This window comes from Camellia sinensis, chromosome 5 (genome assembly GCF_055761805.1).
Source record: "Camellia sinensis isolate YWXY chromosome 5, ASM5576180v1, whole genome shotgun sequence".
Taxonomy (NCBI): domain Eukaryota; kingdom Viridiplantae; phylum Streptophyta; class Magnoliopsida; order Ericales; family Theaceae; genus Camellia; species Camellia sinensis.
The window spans coordinates 140617975-140637106 of NC_138965.1; the positions used below are offsets into that span (position 1 = coordinate 140617975).

Consider the following 19132-nt stretch of genomic DNA (forward strand, 5'->3'; position numbering starts at 1 on the left):
CAAGCCCCGTCTTCTCCCACAAGTCTCTTGTGCCTAGGCGGTCGTGTGTGCCAAGTTTCGTGCTAAACCGACGCCGTTTGGTGATTTTGGGGTGTTAACGCCTCGAAAAGAAGTTTCTTAAGGAAGTAATTTGCCTAAAGTGAAATCCGACTCTAACTCCCAAACCGGGAACCCGATTCGAGCCCCGTCTTCTCCCACAAGTCTATCGTGCCTAGGCGGTCGTGTGTGCCAAGTTTCGTGCTAAACCGACGCCGTTTGGTGATTTTGGGGCGTTAACGCCTCGAATTCAAGTTTCTTAAAAAAGTAGTTTGCCTAAAGTGAAATCCGACTCTAACTCCCAAACCGGGAACCCGATTCGAGCCCCGTCTTCTCCCACAAGTCTCTCGTGCCTAGGCGGTCGTGTGTGCCAAGTTTCGTGCTAAACCGACACCGTTTGGTGATTTTGGGGCGTTAACGCCTCGAAAAGAAGTTTCTTAAGGAAGTAATTTGCCTAAAGTGAAATCCGACTCTAACTCCCAAACCGGGAACCCGATTCGAGCCTCGTCTTCTCCCACAAGTCTCTCGTGCCTAGGCGGTCGTGTGTGCCAAGTTTCGTGCTAAACCGACGCCGTTTGGTGATTTTGAGGCGTTAACGCCTCGAATTCAAGTTTCTTAAAGAAGTAGTTTGCCTAAAGTGAAATCCGACTCTAACTCCCAAACCGGGAACCCGATTCGAGCCCCGTCTTCTCCCACAAGTCTCTCGTGCCTAGGCGGTCGTGTGTGCTAAGTTTCGTGCTAAACCGACGCCGTTTGGTGATTTTGGGGCGTTAACGCCTCGAATTCAAGTTTCTTAAAGAAGTAGTTTGCCTAAAGTGAAATCCGACTCTAACTCCCAAACCGGGAACCCGATTCGAGCCCCGTCTTCTCCCACAAGTCTATCGTGCCTAGGCGGTCGTGTGTGCCAAGTTTCGTGCTAAACCGACGCCGTTTGGTGATTTTGGGGCGTTAACGCCTCGAAAAGAAGTTTCTTAAAGAAGTAGTTTGCCTAAAGTGAAATCCGACTCTAACTCCCAAACCGGGAACCCGATTCGAGCCCCGTCTTCTCCCACAAGTCTATCGTGCCTAGGCGGTCGTGTGTGCCAAGTTTCGTGCTAAACCGACGCCGTTTGGTGATTTTGGGGCGTTAACGCCTCGAAAAGAAGTTTCTTAAGGAAGTAATTTGCCTAAAGTGAAATCCGACTCTAACTCCTAAACCGGGAACCCGATTAGAGCCCCGTCTTCTCTCACAAGTCTATCGTGCCTAGGCGGTCATGTGTGCCAAGTTTCATGCTAAACCGACACCGTTTGGTGATTTTGGGGCGTTAACGCCTCGAATTCAAGTTTCTTAAAGAAGTAGTTTGCCTAAAGTGAAATCCGACTCTAACTCCTAAACCGGGAACCCGATTCAAGCCCCGTCTTCTCTCACAAGTCTCTCGTGCCTAGGCGGTCGTGTGTGCCAAGTTTTGTCCTAAACCGACGCCGTTTGCTGATTTTGGGGCCTTAACGCCTCGAATTCAAGTAAAGAACGCAAAGATGCATTTTAGCTTAGAATGCAAAGATAAATTTTATACCTGATCTTCTGGTGGTGGTGTATATGGATTCTCGTCTTCTGCAGATTCCCTAAATGCCCGGTGGCCACTCGATGCATCAGGAACCTATGTTAGTCAGTGCATAATGTGTTAATCATATTCGAATTTCATACATAATCTTGAGTGAAAATTGAACTATCAAACAATTGTGATGTTTATATGGAACCTGTCTGTTGGGATCCACACTCGCCCCCTGTGACACAAGGGCCATCATCTCAGTTCTCATCTGCTGCAAATGTGTAGAGAACTCTGCTCGCAGCTCCTCCCTTAACTCATTCCTTAGCTCAGCACGAACCTGCTGCGTGATCTGATCAATAGTCGATGGATGGGGTGTTGACTGTGATGGCCCAGCACCATCCTTATACACCACTCTCCGAGGCACGATTCTCCCGTATGTGCGACAATATCCATGTCTGTCATGACCTATCAACTCATGGAAAATGGCATTCCTAGCCTCCAAAGTCCGACTATCCGCAGGTAGCATAGAGAGTCGACGATTAAACTCATCCTGTATTGAATAAGACACACAAGTATACGCGAAATTAAGATGGTTGACACACAAAAAATAAACTTTAAATACAATCAAAGGTGTTTGGAAACTACCAAGGTCTGGATAACCTCTGGGTCATCTACTCTACGTGTCATAAGCCAAACATTCATCTTATCAGTAGACTCCCCCTTACTGGTCATCTAAATTTTTTTTTAGAAATATGAAAATTAGAATCCAAATAATTTGCAAATATACAATGTTTATTTATATAGAAAAATAAAACAATAAAATGTAAACCTCATGCCGTATCTGAGAGAAAGTAGTACGCATCGTGGTATGAGCTATGCCGTGAGCTCGCCGATTTTTAGCGTTCCTACTTGCAATTTTCTATAACAAGTTCAACAAATGTAAGTATGTAAATATGATTTGTATGTTTACATATCATAAATATAACGTAATTGTATACCTCAGCATCGGAAGTACGCCAATACTCTACAAGTTGTTCCCACTGGCTTGGCACAACGTTCATAGGAACATCATCCTTCAGATTAGGATCAGAGCTTCTAGGCTTGAAATACTTAGCCTTAAGCTTGTTCTTGTGATCCTTCCATATGCTGTTGCAGTTTTTCATGCAGATTGCCTTGTACTCCTCTGGACATATATTCAAATTGTCCTATAAAACACAAAGTTTAAGGCTAAGTATAACACAAATTTGGAATTCGAATTTGTGGACAAAAATATACTTTTACCTTCACATCCTTCCAGATAGCATCAACAATATCATCAGGCACACTGTTCCAGTCAACAAATGTAAGAGGAACAATGTTACCATTCCGGACAATAATGCCTAGTTGAGTAGTTAACTTGGCCACGTTATCCCCTATTGGGCAGTAATTTCCATCAAATTGTATGTGCAGCTTTTTACCAGTACCCCACTCTTTAATGCCCTTGGCACATCCTCTACCACGCCTAGTCGAGGTTGATGAAGAACTAACATGACCTGCGATATACAATAATAATAAACAATATGCAATGGTAACAACCAAATGCAAATTTAAATAATGTGAATACAAATCATATCAAATAAACCTGATGTGGGCTGTGAAGAAGTCGAAGGGTCTGCAAAATACAATGAGAATAAACAAGTTATATATAATGAGCATAAATAAATGTATGTGTAAATAATTTTCATGCAAATCAAAGCAAATTTAAATACCTGCGGATGGCTCATAAGCTGATGATGATAGCTGCTGTGGTGCCATTGATGGTGGACGCACCGATGGTAGGCGTGGAGGCCGAGTACATGGTAGCTGCTGTGGTGCCACTGATGGTGGTCGATACGGTGGTAATGGCCCCTCAGATGGTGGTGGCACTAATGGCCCCTCCGATGCTGGCTGATGTGATGCCTCCTCTAATGGTGGTGCTACTGATGTCCTGTTATGTAGCACATCAGACATCATGCGCCGGGGATGATCAGGCTTCCTCTTCCTTCCCATAATAATCTTCAAGCAATATAACATTAATTGACATTAGAAACATAGACAATGGTTTGTCATCAACTATAATATGACATGATTTGAACTAATACAATTACAAAGACAAAGTAAATTAAGAAATTGATGATTAACTACAACCTTGGCCTTAATTGAATTACTAATGTTGATTACATATCAGCCTATTTGAACATCAACTGTTTCCCCTTCTGCGGCTTCCCTCACCCAACCAACTTCTTCATCACGAAGCATTATATTTTCTTCCAATTGTTGGCTCATGTATGGCTCGATTTGTGGATCAGTTGAACTCATATCAAATAAACCTCTTTGAGACATCTTCACCACGACTTGCCAGTCTTGTTGTAACGGGTCTGCAACATACCAAACTTGCTCTGCTTGGGACGCCAAGATGAAAGGTTCATTGGTAATTCGATCATCTCGGTACAACAAATGATTGAAGTTCACCAACGTGAAATTGAAGACATCTTCTTTCTTTCCATGAATGTTGTCAATCCAATCACACTTAAACAACACATGTTTCTTCTCATTGGAATATCGAATCTCAACAATATCTGTCAATTGTCCATAATAGTACACAGACCCCAGACGAGGATTCTTGTCTTTTCGACTAGCATAACTTATGGTATCTGCCTTCAAAGCTACACCACAATTTTGTGTGGCTCGACGATCATCCATGGCCTTTACTCGATACCGAAACCCATTCAGTATATACCCGTTGAACCTCCTTGCCAGGTTATGAGGACCATTTGCCAATAGAATAATCTCTTCAGAAAGTATGACATCAGTAGTCCTTCGCAAAGTTTGGACCTATTTAACACGAAATGTAAAATTTAAAATGTAGATCGACTTAAGTAACTAGAATCTATAGAGTTAAATACATACATGTTCCTTGAACCAAATGTGAAAAGTTTCAAAATGTTCACGCCGAAGTTGATGATCGTCGACACGAGGCATTTTGAGCTTAAGTACTTCAAGGTGTTTGCTGTGTAGATTGAAATTTTAGCCATACAAAAATTTTAGTTGAAAATTCAATAAAACATAATAAAATATTGAGTGAGTGACTTAACCTACTTTATGAATGGTTGAACCGCGCTTGTATTGCATAAGATGTACCGATGAGCTTGTACCCAAGAAGTATTATCAAGATAAAAGCTTGTGTTTTCACCAGTAGCATGACCCAAATTATCAGCACCACTATAGTTCCTCACAGGTCGACTAGATTTGGTTTCCACATCACTGAGATATTGTGCACAAAAATTCATGCATTCTTCCATAAGATATCCTTTAGCAATTGATCCTTCAGGACAAGCTCTATTACGCACGTATTGCTTCAAAGTAAGAAGATACCTCTCAATTTGATACATCCATCGAAACTGAATCGCTCCACCCAATAACGCTTCATCAGCTAGATGTATAGGCAAGTGCTCCATTATATTAAAAAAACTCGGAGGAAATATTTTCTCTAGATGACAAAGTGTTACAGCGATACGATCTTTAATATATTGCAAATCCGTCGCACGATTCACTTTCGAACACAATTGTCTAAAGAAATTGCTCAATTCAATCAAGGGTTCAATTACATTCTTCGGTAACGATCTGCGAATAGCCAATGGAATAAGTTGTTGCATCAGAATATGACTATCGTGGCTCTTAAGACCCCCAATGCTTCTATCATGTAAGCGCACACGACGTGATATATTGGATGAATACCCGTCGGGAACTCTTACTTCCTTCAACACTTTCAAGAACAAATCTTTCTCATCCTTGGTCATCGTGAATTGTGCTGGTGGTAAATAGGCTTTATTCGACCCTCTTAACTGCAAATGTAGGGGTTTTCTAATATTCATATCTTGGAAATCACGCCGAGCATTAACACCATCCTTCGATTTTCCTGCAACCCCTACTATTGTCCACAACACATTGTCACAAACATTCTTCTCTATATGCATCACATCGAGGTTGTGTCTTATTAGATTGTGCTCCCAATATGGCAATTCATAAAAGATACTCTTTTTCTTCCAACTATGGGTGCGATGTCCAGCTTTCTCCTTCTCTACCTGTCTCCTATGCCTCTCCTTAAGGTCATCCCTATTGTATTGGGTTAAAATACCCTCAGATTCTAATTGTAGCAACATCTCAGTTCTAGACAACAATTTTGGTTTGAGTCTGACTTCCCGACTACCATCAAATGATACTTTATCCTTCCGGAATTTATGGCCAGTAGGTAAAAATCTGCGATGACCCAAGTATGATTGTTTCCTACTATACTTCAACCAACACGATGTAGTTTCCTTATTGCAACAAGGACATGCATATTCTCCTTTAGTGCTCCATCCTGACAAGTTTGCGTATGCAGGAAAATCACTAATTGTCCACAGTAAAGCTGCATGCATTTGAAACATTTGATTTGTTGATGCATCAAATGTTGACACACCCTCATTCCATAGTTCTTTCAACTCCTCAATCAACGGTTGCATATAAACATCAATCTTGTCACTAGGTCCTTTCGGGCCGTCAATAAGCACAGATAAAATTAGAAATGGTTGCTTCATGCACATCCATGGCGGCAAGTTGTATGGAATGAGCACAACAGGCCAAGTGCTATGAACTATGTTCATCGTCCTGAATGGGTTAAAACCATCAGATGCTAAGCCAAGCCTTACACTTCGGCAATCATTACTAAAGTCAATATTCCGACGGTCAAAATCTTTCCATGCAAGGGAGTCAGCAGGATGCCTGAAGACACCATCATCAGCTCGTTCCTCTGCATGCCATCTCATTAACTTGGCCGTCTTGGATGACATAAACAACCTCTGCAACCTTGACTTTAAAGGAAAATACCTCATCTGTTTTGCAGCTACTTGTTTGCCACCTGTGTTAGGACCATTTGAACCACCATCACCATTTGATTTCCATCTAGAACTGTTGCATATGACACATTTATCAAGATTGGCGTCCTCGTTTTGAAACAACATGCAACTGTTGGGACATGCATCCCACGTCTCATACGTGAAGCCCAAATCTGTTGTGACCTTTTGAGCTTTATAATATGAGTCTGGGAGTTTCACACCCAACGGAAACGCCTCATTCAATAACTCAAGCAACATGTCAACAGACTTGTCCGTCCACTGATTAAGCACCTTCAAATGTAGAAGTCGAACAATGAATGACAAAGATGTGAACTTCTGATAACCCGGATACAATTCACTTTGTGCATCTTGAAGAAGTTTGAAATACTTTGCAGTCTCTGCATTTGGACCGAGCTGGGGTTCAGATGCACGGCGATCAGGCCCCTGTGGTTCATCACCCTCAACACTTGTACCGGCATGTGGATTTCCCATAGCCCCTTGTATCATTCCAATCATATCATCTCCAATGTCTAAATTAGCTAATGTTTCATTCTCTCGATTACTATGCAGAGATATGTAAGATTCCCCATGATTAATCCAATGTTTGTATTTTTGTAAAAAACCATTCAAAATCAGATGCTCCCGTACACCATCTCGTACAAAATAGTATCGATTCTCACACTTCCTACACGGACAACTGATCATCGAACCTTCAACCCTATTGGTGTAGGCAAACACAAGGAATTCATCAATCCCATTAATGTATTCACTCGACATCCTATTTGGCAAATCAATCCAACTCTTATCCATCATCTGTACACATCCACAAGAATATCTCACCAAAGTAACTCTAAATATAATACCTACACATAAATATTCACTCGACATCCTATTTGGCAAATTAACGAAATGTCTAAAATTCCTATTTAAGGTTTAAATTAATTAAATTAAAAATTTAAGATTTATTTTATTATAAGGGTTAAAATCCTGTTTTTTTTTTTTTTTTGTATTTTTTTTATTTTCTCTTAAATATTTTTATGACTTATTTAAACATTAGCAATTTAAATTTGTAATCGAACCATTACATGTGTATGATATCAAACCCCCATTGTCAAAATTTTATTTCGTTAGTAAAGTTTTTTCAGACCTCCACTGACTTTCCGTGGTTAAAAACACCCCCATTAGTTAAAGATAAAACTTGATGACTTTATAATTGAGTTTATATTATTATTAAAACTTTATAATTGAGTTTGTCTCATGGTTATTTGTAATTGAATCTTCTTAAACACCAATATAATTTGAGACGATTTAAACAATTAAAGTATTAGTTTAATTTATTTCGTTCTTAAGTTCGTAAACTCAACACAAGTAACTAAAAAATACTAAAAATAATATATTTTTAATGTTTGACTAGCTGAAACTACTAACTGCATTTACTGAGCCAAAACTATGAAAACTAAAATAGCTAACTTGATAGTTATTAGTTCAATGGAGTTGAAATTTAGTGATTTAATCACTGTTTTAATTAAAAAAATAAAAATAACTATTTTGATAGAGATGCTCTAATATAATATGAATAAGAAAATAGTTGTTTGGCCGGATGATGTGGTTGTCTAAATTATAAGATTAAAATTTTTCACATTATGTTAGGTTGCTACTGTTACTGATTTTGACAAACTATTTCTAATTAGAGCATATGATTTGGAAAAAATAAAAAAATAAAAAACTTGAAGGATTGAATGGTAAAATTGATAATTTATGGATGAAATAGAAAAAAAAAATGATAATAGTTGAAGAGATATAAATGAAAACAACCATAAAAATAATTAAAAAAATTAAAAACACTAATTGATAATAATTGATAATAATTGATAAATGTTGATAATAATTAAAAAATAAACAGATTTATATATATATATATATATACATATATATAGACAGATTTATTAATAACCATGAGACAAATCTGTTATATATAGACAGATTTCAGATTTATATACATATATATAGACAGATTTATTAATTAAAGTATGTTCTTAATTAAAGTATGTTATTAATAAACAGATTTATATACATATATATAGATAGATTTATATATATATATAGACAGATTTATATATATAGATTTCAGATAAACAGATTTATATATATATATATAGACAGATTTCAGATTTATATATATATATATATATAGATTTATATACATTGCATATATATATATAGACAGATTTATATATATATACACAGACCGAGAGAGAGAGAGAGAGAGAGAGAGAGAGAGAGAGAGAGAGAGAGAGAGCATACGCAGAGGGAGAGAGAGTCGTCGCCGGAGCACCACTCTTGTCGCCGGAATAGTAGTGCATATAGGTTTCTTATGCACAAGTCTGATATTTCAGATATACACAATAATACCATGATGGTGTTAAGGAATGCATCTTTTTTTGAGGACATATTTCCTTATCGAACCCGAGGAGAGGATAAAAGTTCTGAAAAGGAACTTAAAGATGATCCTAGTGGTAGTGATCAAGATGAGAAAATAGATGAGCTAAGAAGGAATAAATGGGCTAGGACTTCCAAGTCCTTTGGCCCGAACTTCTTTACTTATATGTTAGAGGAAGAACCTCAAACTTTTCATGAAGTTATGACTTCATCTAAAAGTCTCTTATGGAAAGAAGCAATTAAGAGTGAGATCGACTCTATCTTACAAACCATACCTGGGAGTTGGTTGATCTACCCCCAGTCAGTAAGGCCCTGGAGAGTAAATGGATCGTTAGAAGAAAGATGAAAGCGGATGGGTCAATTGATAAGTATAAAGCTAGGCTAGTTATCAAAAGATACATACAGCGACAAGGCCTAGATTACTTTGATACATATTCAACTATGACAAGGATTACATCCATTCGCGTGGTGATTGCAATAGTCGCTTTATGTGGTCTGGAGATACATCAAATTGAGGTAAAGACAGATTTCTTAAATAGAGATTTAGATGAAGAAATCTATATGGAGCAACCTCAAGGGGTTTTCATCTCCAGGGCAAAATAAGAAAGTCTATAAGCTTGTCAAGTCATTATATGGTTTGAAGTAAGCTTCTAAGTAATAGCGTAAGAAGTTTGATAACGCTATGTTGTCAAATGGGTTTAGAATCAATGAGTGTGACAAATGCGTATATGTAAACGGCACTGACAAAAGTTTTGTCATTTTCTGTCTATACGTTGATGGCGTACTCATTATTGGTAGTAATGATGAAATGATTAGAACTACCAAAAGATTGTTAAACTCTAAGTTTGACATAAAAAATATGGGCCTTGCAAATGTAATTCTGGGTATTAAGATTATCAAAACATCTAGTGGTATTGTACTTTCTCAATCTCATTATGTTGAGAAGATACTTGAGAAATTTAGTAAATCAGATATGAGTGTGTTTAGGACATCAGTAGATATGAGTCTATATTTGACAAAGCATAATGGTGAGAGTGTCTCTCAGCTAGAATATTCTCGGATCATTAGGAGTTTGATATATCTGATGAGTTGTACAAGGCCGGATATAACCTACTCTGTTAGAAGACTTAGTAAATACACGAGTAATCCCGAATGCTACTCATTGGAGGGGTATTATGCGGGTGTTAGATTATTTACGCAACACTTGGGGATTATGAGCTGCATTTTGGGGTGCTCGCAGATTGGTTTTGTGCGGTTTGCGGTTTGGTTTTGACCCGCCCGTATGTATGCGGTTTGGGAAAAAGTCAAACCGCAACCGCCCGCAGTGCTGTTTGCAATTTGTGCAGATAGGATTTGCAGATGTGCGGGTGGTTACTGGCAGTTTGCAGTTTGGATTTTTTCCTTTAAAAATTAATTTTTAAGTTTTTTTTTTCCCATTTTGTAAATATTTATTTTGGGTCATTTTCTTCCAATTTTCTAAAATCCTCCAACATTAATAATTAATGAATTAAAACTTATAAAATTAAAAGCACAACAAAATCAATTCCTAACACAAACAAATCATTCAAAATATTCAAAATTCTAAAATCATTCAAAATCCTAAAATCATTCAAAATTAATCTGCTACCCAACAATACAATTAAAATAAAATCATTCAAAATCTTAACTAAATCATCAATCTCATTCTCCAACTGCTTTCTCAACATTCTCCATCTACTACTACCCAATAATACAAAATTAAAGTAAAATCATTCAAAATCTTAAGCTTACCTAAAAGTAATTCTTCATTAACTATTACATTCATCCAAAATGCAATAACGAAATGAAAAAATAAATAAAATTGTTGTCAAACAAACTTCATTAACTATTACATTCATCCAAAATGCAAGAAAAAAATAAAATAAAATTGTTGTCAAATAAAATAAAAACATATGCAACACAATATCTCAAACTCCATCATCATAAATCACATCCAAGTTCCAAAAATTTCAATTCCATGCATTTGGTTGATGAACCCTGCACAAAAACAAACTGAAAAATAAAAAATTTAATCTTCAATCTTCATAATTCCTTTGACAAAAAAAAGTGTAAAAGAATAAAGTAATGAAAAGATAAACAAATATCTATATATTGCATCTCAATATAATAAGAAAATGTGTTGAGTATATGAAAAATTTACCAATGACCAAATGGATTAGAGTTCAATTATAGTATTAGCATCAACATTATAGGTTAAACTTGAAGATGCGCTTGACTCCAAAGTACCTAATTAGGAGTTAACAAGAGAAGATCAATAAAACTTACATTACAAAATGAACAATACAAAAAAAAAAAAAAAAAATGAAGATGAATAAATTCTCATATTACCCAAGTCATATTGCTCAAATTCCTTTACATCATCCATCACCTTTAGAAGAGAAGTTGGAAGGTTGCTTCGAAGCCAATTTTGAGTACATACAAGAGCTTCAACCATATAAGACGAGAGTGAACTACGAAATGGATCAAGAATACGCCCCCCCAGCCCCCGTACTAAAAGCCGACTCTGATGTAACGATAGAAATAGGCATGGCCAACACATCCCTTGCAAGTTGCAATAGCACTCTATATTTGGTTGCATTCACCTTCCAATAATCCAAAATCTCAAATGTTTGATTCTTTGCAAAATGTTCAACCTCGGACAAATATTGTTCCAATTCTGACTTAGATCCACTAGTTTATCACCCCTCCAAATAGGAATTAAATTAGGAGTCAACCAAAGAATAAGGATCATTATCATCATCATCTTCCACTATATTCACAACTTCACTCACACTTGGAAGTTTTTCATTTGAAGGATAAAGTGTGACATAATGGCTATACAAACGACTCAAACGACTCAAACGACTCTTAACCTTGTCTACCATATCTTCCACCTTCTTATTATCTCTAAGAAATAAATTTGAAAAGAAAAACTCCAAGTATGTCATTTTTTTGGTAAGATCAAAAACAACCGCAACATACAATAATAAATTAATCTTACTTCCATCCCTCCAATACTAGCTAAACTTTTGTTTCATAGTCTTTGCCATTGTACTCAAAGTATCATCCTCTTTCAAAATTAATTGGTTAATTTTGCTTTCAATAACAAACATTTCTTTGTAAAAAGCATTGGAAATAACAAAGAGAGACCCCGAAAACTTCTTAGTTGTAAGATAAAATAATTTTAGAAACTTCAAAAATAATCTACATTTTTTTCCAATCCAGCTCATTCGGACTTCTCCTTATGCCACCAATCAACATCCTTGAAATAAGGTTCAAAATTAGAATCCACAAATTTCAAGCGGTTAAAAGCATTCTCATACTTTTCGGCGGTCTCCATCAAATAGGTAGAGTTCCACCTAGTTAGTACATCTAGGCATACAAGAGCTTTTGAATCAAGTTTGAGTGTAGCCGTACACTTCTTAAAAGCATCATACCTATGAGGAGAAGACCTCACATATCTCACCGTAAGTCTTATGTTGTCAATAGAATCGTCCATTTCTTTCACACCATCACTCATAACGAGATTAAGAATATGTGCATAACAACGCATATGAATAAACTCATTTTACAAAATAGTCTGATTCCAATCTTTGGTTATTGTTTTCAAATATTGAATGGTAAGATTATTAGAACTAGTATTATCAACTGTTAAGGTAAATATGCTATCAATTTTCCACTCAATCAAACAGGACTCAATTTTTCTACCCAATGTTTCTCTTTTGTGATCTTCAACTTGTTGAAAATTTATGATTCTTTTTTGAAGTTTCCAGTCATCATTAATGATATGCACAGTCAAACACATGTAACACAAATTCTGAATAAATGTCCAAGTGTCCGTAGTAAAGCAAATTCTACGATCCTTCATGGCATTCTTTAACGTATCTTTTTCATTCTTGAATATGTTAAGCACTTCTCTAGATATGGTATGACAAGAGGAAATTGGTGTGAATTTGGGTTGCATGACATTACAAAATCTTCTAAATCCAACACCCTCTACAAATCTAAATGACAACTCATCAATGACAACTATCTCCCCAAGAGACCTTCTACAAGCATCAAAATTAAACGTTGTTGCTACAACCTCAACACCCTCTTTATTTTGTTTCGGTTTAAGATTTAATGTTTGTTGACCATCTTTATCCCTATTTGGATATTCTTTACAATTGGGTGTATGACTTCTCAAATTGCTAGTCCCATGAAGCTTAGAGTCAACCAAATACACTTTCTTGCAATATTTGCATACGGCTCTACGCTTCCCATAGGTCCCAAAAACCTTATCAAAATAATCCCAAACTGTGGATGGTGCTCTCCCCCCTTCACCCTCACTCTTTCTCTTTGGGGGTCTAGGAGGCATAGGTTTATATTCGGGTTCAAGTTCGGCTAAGGGGGGATTCATTTGAGAATTAGAGGATTCCGGAGGTAAAAGATTCACTGTGGGAGATTCAATAGTATCCTACATTCAAACTATACTACAAATTCAATTCATATTCAAAAAAAAATTCAGATTCAATTTTATTCAGATTCAATTCAGATTAAAAAAAAAATCAGATTCAATTTCGAAAAAAAATTCAAATTCAATTTCAAATCAGATTCAATATCACCCACCCAAAGTAAGTAATTAACAGAGTAATAGAATAGCATAATTCAATTTAAAAAATAACAGAATAATAGCAGAATAGCAAATTCAATTCAAATTCACAGATTCAATTTCATTCAAATTCAATTTAGATTAAAAAAAAATTCAGATTCAATTTCAAAAAAAAATTCAGATTCAATTTCAATTCAGATTCAATAACACCTACCCAGAGTAAGTAATAAAGTAAGTAAATTAAACAAAAATGAGAGAGTGAGACAAATCTAAAAAAAATCAGATTACAAAGATCAAATTACAAAGATCAGATTACAAAGATCAGATCAGATTTACCCATCTACTAGATTCAGATTACAAAGATCAAACTCCCCCAAAAAATTAAACAAAATTAAAAATACAGACAAATCTAAACAGATTCAATTTCAAAAAATTCAAACAATTTCAAACAAAAGAGAGTGAGACAGATCTAGGAGGGAAAGAGACAGGCAGAGAAGGAGACACAAAGAGAGAAAGAGACAGAGACAGAGACAGAGATACAAATCACAAATCGAGGAGAGAAAGCAAGACATAGAGAGCCTCCTCAGAGTTGCCAGAGAGAGAGAGAGTCGATTGCAAAGGTCAATCGTCGCGTGCGAGCTGCACAGATGAAAAACGAAAGAGAGATGAGAAGATGAAGGTCGATCGATGCGAGCTGTGCAGATGAAAAATGAGAAAGGGTGAGACAAATCTGATTGCCTAAAAAAAAACATAGATCAGGGAGAGAGAGCGTGACAGAGACAAAGACACAAATCACAGATCGAGGAGAGAGAATGAGACAGAGAGAGCCTTACCTCTGAGTTGCCGGAGAAAGAGAGTCGATTGCGAAGGTCGATCATCGCGTGCGAGCTGCGTAGATAAAAAACAAGAGAGAGATGAGAAGATGAAGAGAGCTCTCTCTCAGTCTCAGTGAGTCAATGAGATAAGAGAGTGAGATTAGGGTTTTGTTCTCAATTGGTTTTGTTTGGGTTGGGGCAAAAAATATCATCTATAGATGGAATAGATGAATGGTCCAGGTTTTTTCCAAAAAAATGAAAGGTGTGGCTGGTTCTTGCAAGTGCGGGTTAAACCCGCAACCCGCCTGCAACCCGAAAAATTAAAATATTTCAAACCGCACCCTACCCTATTGTATTTGCGAAACCGCTAATGTGTGTGTGGGTAGGGTTGGGTCGACGGGTTGTGTGGATCGGATAACCCTATGCCCAGCTCTAACTGTATTATATACCAGATACCTAGCGGTACTAGAAAGGTGTAGTGACGCGAATTGGATATTTGATATAAAATACTCCAAATCCATTAGTGGTTATGTGTTTACCCTCGGAAGGGCAGTCGTGTTTGGTAACCTTCCAAGCAAACGTGTATATCAAGATCAACGATAGAATCTGAGTTTATTGCTTTGGATAAAGCAATTGAGGAAGCTGAATGCCTTCGCCAATGAAGATATTCCACGTTGGTCGAAACCTGTGTCAGTTATCGGTATTCATTGTGATAGCCAATCGACGATTGGATGGGCACAAAATAATATGTATAATGAAAAGTCTAGACATATCCATCGTAGACATAATTTCATACAACAACTACTCTCTAATGGAGTTGTCTCTCTAGACTATGTAAAGTCTAAAAACAACATTGCGGATCTGCTAACTAAAGGGTTAACTTGAAAGTTAATAGAAACGTCGTCAAAAGGAATAGGGTTAAGGCCTTTAGTAATGTTACCGGAATGAAAAACCCAACTTAGTTAATTGGAGATCCCAAGATCTGGGTTCAAAAGGACAACCTAACTGTAACAACCCTCGTCACTGTTTACCGATTAACCACTAATTACTGCTAAACTGAGACTGATTATGATTGGTAAATGAATTGATTGAGGTACTGAACTGACTGACTGAAATCTGGAACAGAATTGATTAAGTATATTTGTTTAATTGTATGTCTATCTGTTGACTGTTTGATTATCTGTTAATGCCTTTGTGTTTAAATTGCGAATTGAAGGCCTTATCGGCGGTTGAATCCGAAATTGATCAATGTTCTATGATCCTTAGAATTAATGTGATTTTATGGCATATTCAGTTAAAATGTGATTTGGTACGATTAAATTAGGTTAATTATTGATAAATTGCACAACTTAGACTTAATTGCAATATTGCCATCCTTAGTGGCCCACTACCTCAACATATTGAGCCTTGTACACAATTAGACAAACTTTTCCTCAGCCTCATTTAAGCACCAAACCGATCTAGAGAGAGAGGGAGTGAGAGAATTGATGTGTTCTTGAGGGATTTGCTTGGAATCTTGAGGACATTGTAGAAAACTTGCAACATTGAGCCTCCATACCTCTAATTCAAGACTTAGGTAAGGATTTCACCTTCTCATTGTTGAATTCGAGCTAGTCCTTGTATGGTTCATGTCTAATTGAGGAGCTAAGTCATAATTTAGTTCTAACATGTTGAATTATAGCTTAATTCATGCATGCATGTTTGAATTGTTGAGTTGTGAGTTGATTTCATGGTAAAATGTTACATGCATGTTCATATTGTGTTTAAGTCCATGATTTCATCTTGCCCTTGGAAGAATTGGCTCATTAGAGCATGAAATTGAAGCTTTGAAATGGTTTAAATTCATGCATGTTATGTTTGATTTATGTTCGTGAAAATTGGTTTCAAATTGAGTTGAATTGATCTTCCTTTTGGGCCCTGATTTTACAAATTGAGCTTTGAATCATGTTATTCTATGTATTTACAAATGTTTTCCGGGAAAAGGGCCCAAAGGAATTGGTTTTAATGCATTTGAACTTGGTTTGAGCTTGGAAGTTCAAATCTGGAAATTCCAGATTTTGAACTCCCGCTCGAGCGGGGGGAAGTGGCGCTCGAGCGGGAAATTCGTGCTCCCAGTACTTTGCACTGTTTTGATGTCCGCTCGAGCGGGACCTTGTGTCTTACGCTCGAGTGGCTATCGAGCGCCCATCGAGCGTGATTTTCACACATCTAATACTTTTGCCCTGTTTTGCAGAACGCTAGAGCGTGAAAGTCTACGCTCGAGCGGATACCTTTGTCTGCATGTTCGCTCGAGCGGGTAAACCTACGCTCGAGCAGGATCTCTGTTTTTTGAAAATTCTAAAAATGTTTTCTGAATGTGTCTTTGCATCCTCATCCCATCCTAGGCATTCTTAGGCCTAGTTTAAGACATCTTAATGAGGATATAGATGTAGAACACACCAAGGCAAATTAAGGATTAAGTTATTATCTTTCATGACTGTGTAGCTTAGTGTGTGTTCAATCTGTAACTGTGTAGGGTTGGCAACTAGGAACACGCTCTAGCTTTACTGTAGCCCAGAACTCTGTGAGTAACAACTGTGTAAAGATATGTTCAAAATGATTATCTTCTGAACAATTGAACTGTACTGCTTTCTGAACTGATACTGTTAATTGAATGAATGTATGTTCTATATTCTGAACTGTATTGTGGCATCCTTAGCAACTGCTGTTTACTGTTACTGTTACAGAGATCTCTGTCGGTTCCCTCGTTGGAACCACTACTGCTTACTGATTGATGGCCATCATTTACTGTTTGGTCTTTTAAGACCTACTGTTTACTATACTGTTATGCTAATGGATGTACCACATATGACTGAATGACTGATATACTGAATTAACGAACTGTTTTCATTACTGTAAGGACATTCATTCTTAACCTCTTTACGCATTACGTTATTCACTGGGTTTTAACTCACTGCTCATATATATATGTAGGTGTACAGGCACCAGACCGTGGTTAGAAGCGTCAGGGTAAGCTCTAGTTTTGTCAAGCCAACCACTGTGCCTCACTGCGAGGTTCTGAGCCTGTCAAGCTATGGTTTAGGGGTGCTTTAATTCCCCTCGCCTGTCTCTGTAACTGTTTTGTTAACTGTATAGACTGTATAACTGTATAGACTGTTACTGTACTGTTTAATAGGGATTAGGTCCCTAAACTGAATGATTGTGTATATGTACATACTGTTCTGTACTGTTCATGTATATGTGTATGAAAAATCTTTTTGCATATAGACTCACAGCTCATTGGACATTGTTTACTTACTGTATTGGCTTCTGCCAGCCCATGTACTCTGTATTACTGTTCTACTGTTAAGCAGGCCTTCGGTGATCTCGAATTACTGGCCGGTTACGGTACTAAACCCATAGAGGCGGGTTTGGGTCGTGACAGAGTGGTATCTGGGCGATACTTACCACGAGTTATACCGCACACACGTGTCCCAATGAGCTATAGGATATCCTAGAAAAGCGATTAGGGCATTACATGAGTATGATAAGTGTGTGGCTATGACATGACTGAATATATGCTAATGTGTTAATCTGTTTAAACAAAGGACTGCCTATATTGATAACTGTTATAACTGCCTATAGTGAAATGGATAATGCGAGAACTGCAAATGAATCTGAACCCTCATCCTCTGAGGCAAGAATGGCAAGGCTGGAAAGAATGATCGAACTAATAACTGAAAGACTAGATCAACAACAGAATCAACAGCCCCCACCTCCTCCTCCGGTACAGCCGGAGCAGAATGTGAATCTTAATGATGGGGACATAATTGCTCTCACCCATAAGTTCAGCAAAATGAAACCGCCATCCTTCCAGGGAGGCCTTGAACCGTTAAAAGCTGAAGCATGGGTTCTTGAGACAGAAAAATTATTTGAGGTTTTTTCGTGCTCTGAAGCACATAAAGTGCTATTGGCCACCTTTACTCTGCAAGAAGAAGCTAGAAGGTGGTGGATGCTTATCCATGATGACAATACTGTTATGACTTGGGCTCAATTCAAAGGAGCCTTCTTTGAAAAGTACTTCCCTCAGTGTGTTAGGGACAGAAAAGTAACTGAATTTGAACAGTTGAGACAGGGCACAATGTCCGTTGTTGAATATGAAACGAAGTTCACCGAGCTTGCTAGATATGCACCACATATGGTTGACACTGACTACAAGAAGGCCAGAAAGTTTTAAGGCAGCCTTAATGTTGCAATACTTGCAAAATAAATGTTCTGAAATTACCGAATTATGTAAATGTTCTTGACCGAGCCTTGATGGCTGAATCGAACATCGAGGCACTGAAAACTGAAATACCAGCGTCTGAATGACGTGGTAAAAGGCAGGGTTTTAAATTCAAGAAAGGCAAGCATAACCCATTGAACAAGAGGCAGAATACGGGGTCAACAACTAGCCCCAGCCAAGGGAGTGGTTTCATACCACCCTGTTCTGAGTGTGGCAAGAAGCACAAAGAGGTCTGTTACAAAATATCTAGAGCCTGTTACAGGTGTGGCAAGGTGGGCCACATGGTTAAAGACTGCCCCTCTGCTCCACAAGCCAATAGTAAAGCTGCACCAAGCGTGGCAGCATCAACTGTTGCACCAAAACCGAACCCCAAAGCTACCGAGAAAGAGCCCATGAGGCAGGGCCGAGTGTTCGCCCTAGTACCGGGAGACGTGCAGAATACCGAGACCGTTGTGTCAGGTATTCTCTCTATTTGTACTCAAAATGCTTATGTACTGATTGATTCGGGGTCTACGTATTTATATGTGTCGCATGCTTTTTCGCGA

General features: G+C 37.6%; 1 protein-coding gene across 1 annotated transcript in view; it reads right to left on the bottom strand.

Annotated features, from left to right (window-relative positions):
• LOC145791727 (uncharacterized) overlaps nucleotides 1-4795 on the bottom strand; it is a 6680-nt gene extending 1885 nt beyond the window's left edge. The window contains exons 1-5 of the mRNA XM_082872150.1: nucleotides 4494-4795; nucleotides 3732-4418; nucleotides 3314-3599; nucleotides 3187-3216; nucleotides 2847-3097 (exon numbers count right to left, since the gene is read on the bottom strand). Of these exons, the coding sequence (XP_082728276.1) occupies nucleotides 2847-3097; nucleotides 3187-3216; nucleotides 3314-3593 (561 nt within the window). The 5' untranslated portion in view covers nucleotides 3594-3599; nucleotides 3732-4418; nucleotides 4494-4795. The remainder of the gene's footprint in view (nucleotides 1-2846; nucleotides 3098-3186; nucleotides 3217-3313; nucleotides 3600-3731; nucleotides 4419-4493) is intronic.
• Between the last annotated feature and the right edge of the window lie 14337 nt (nucleotides 4796-19132).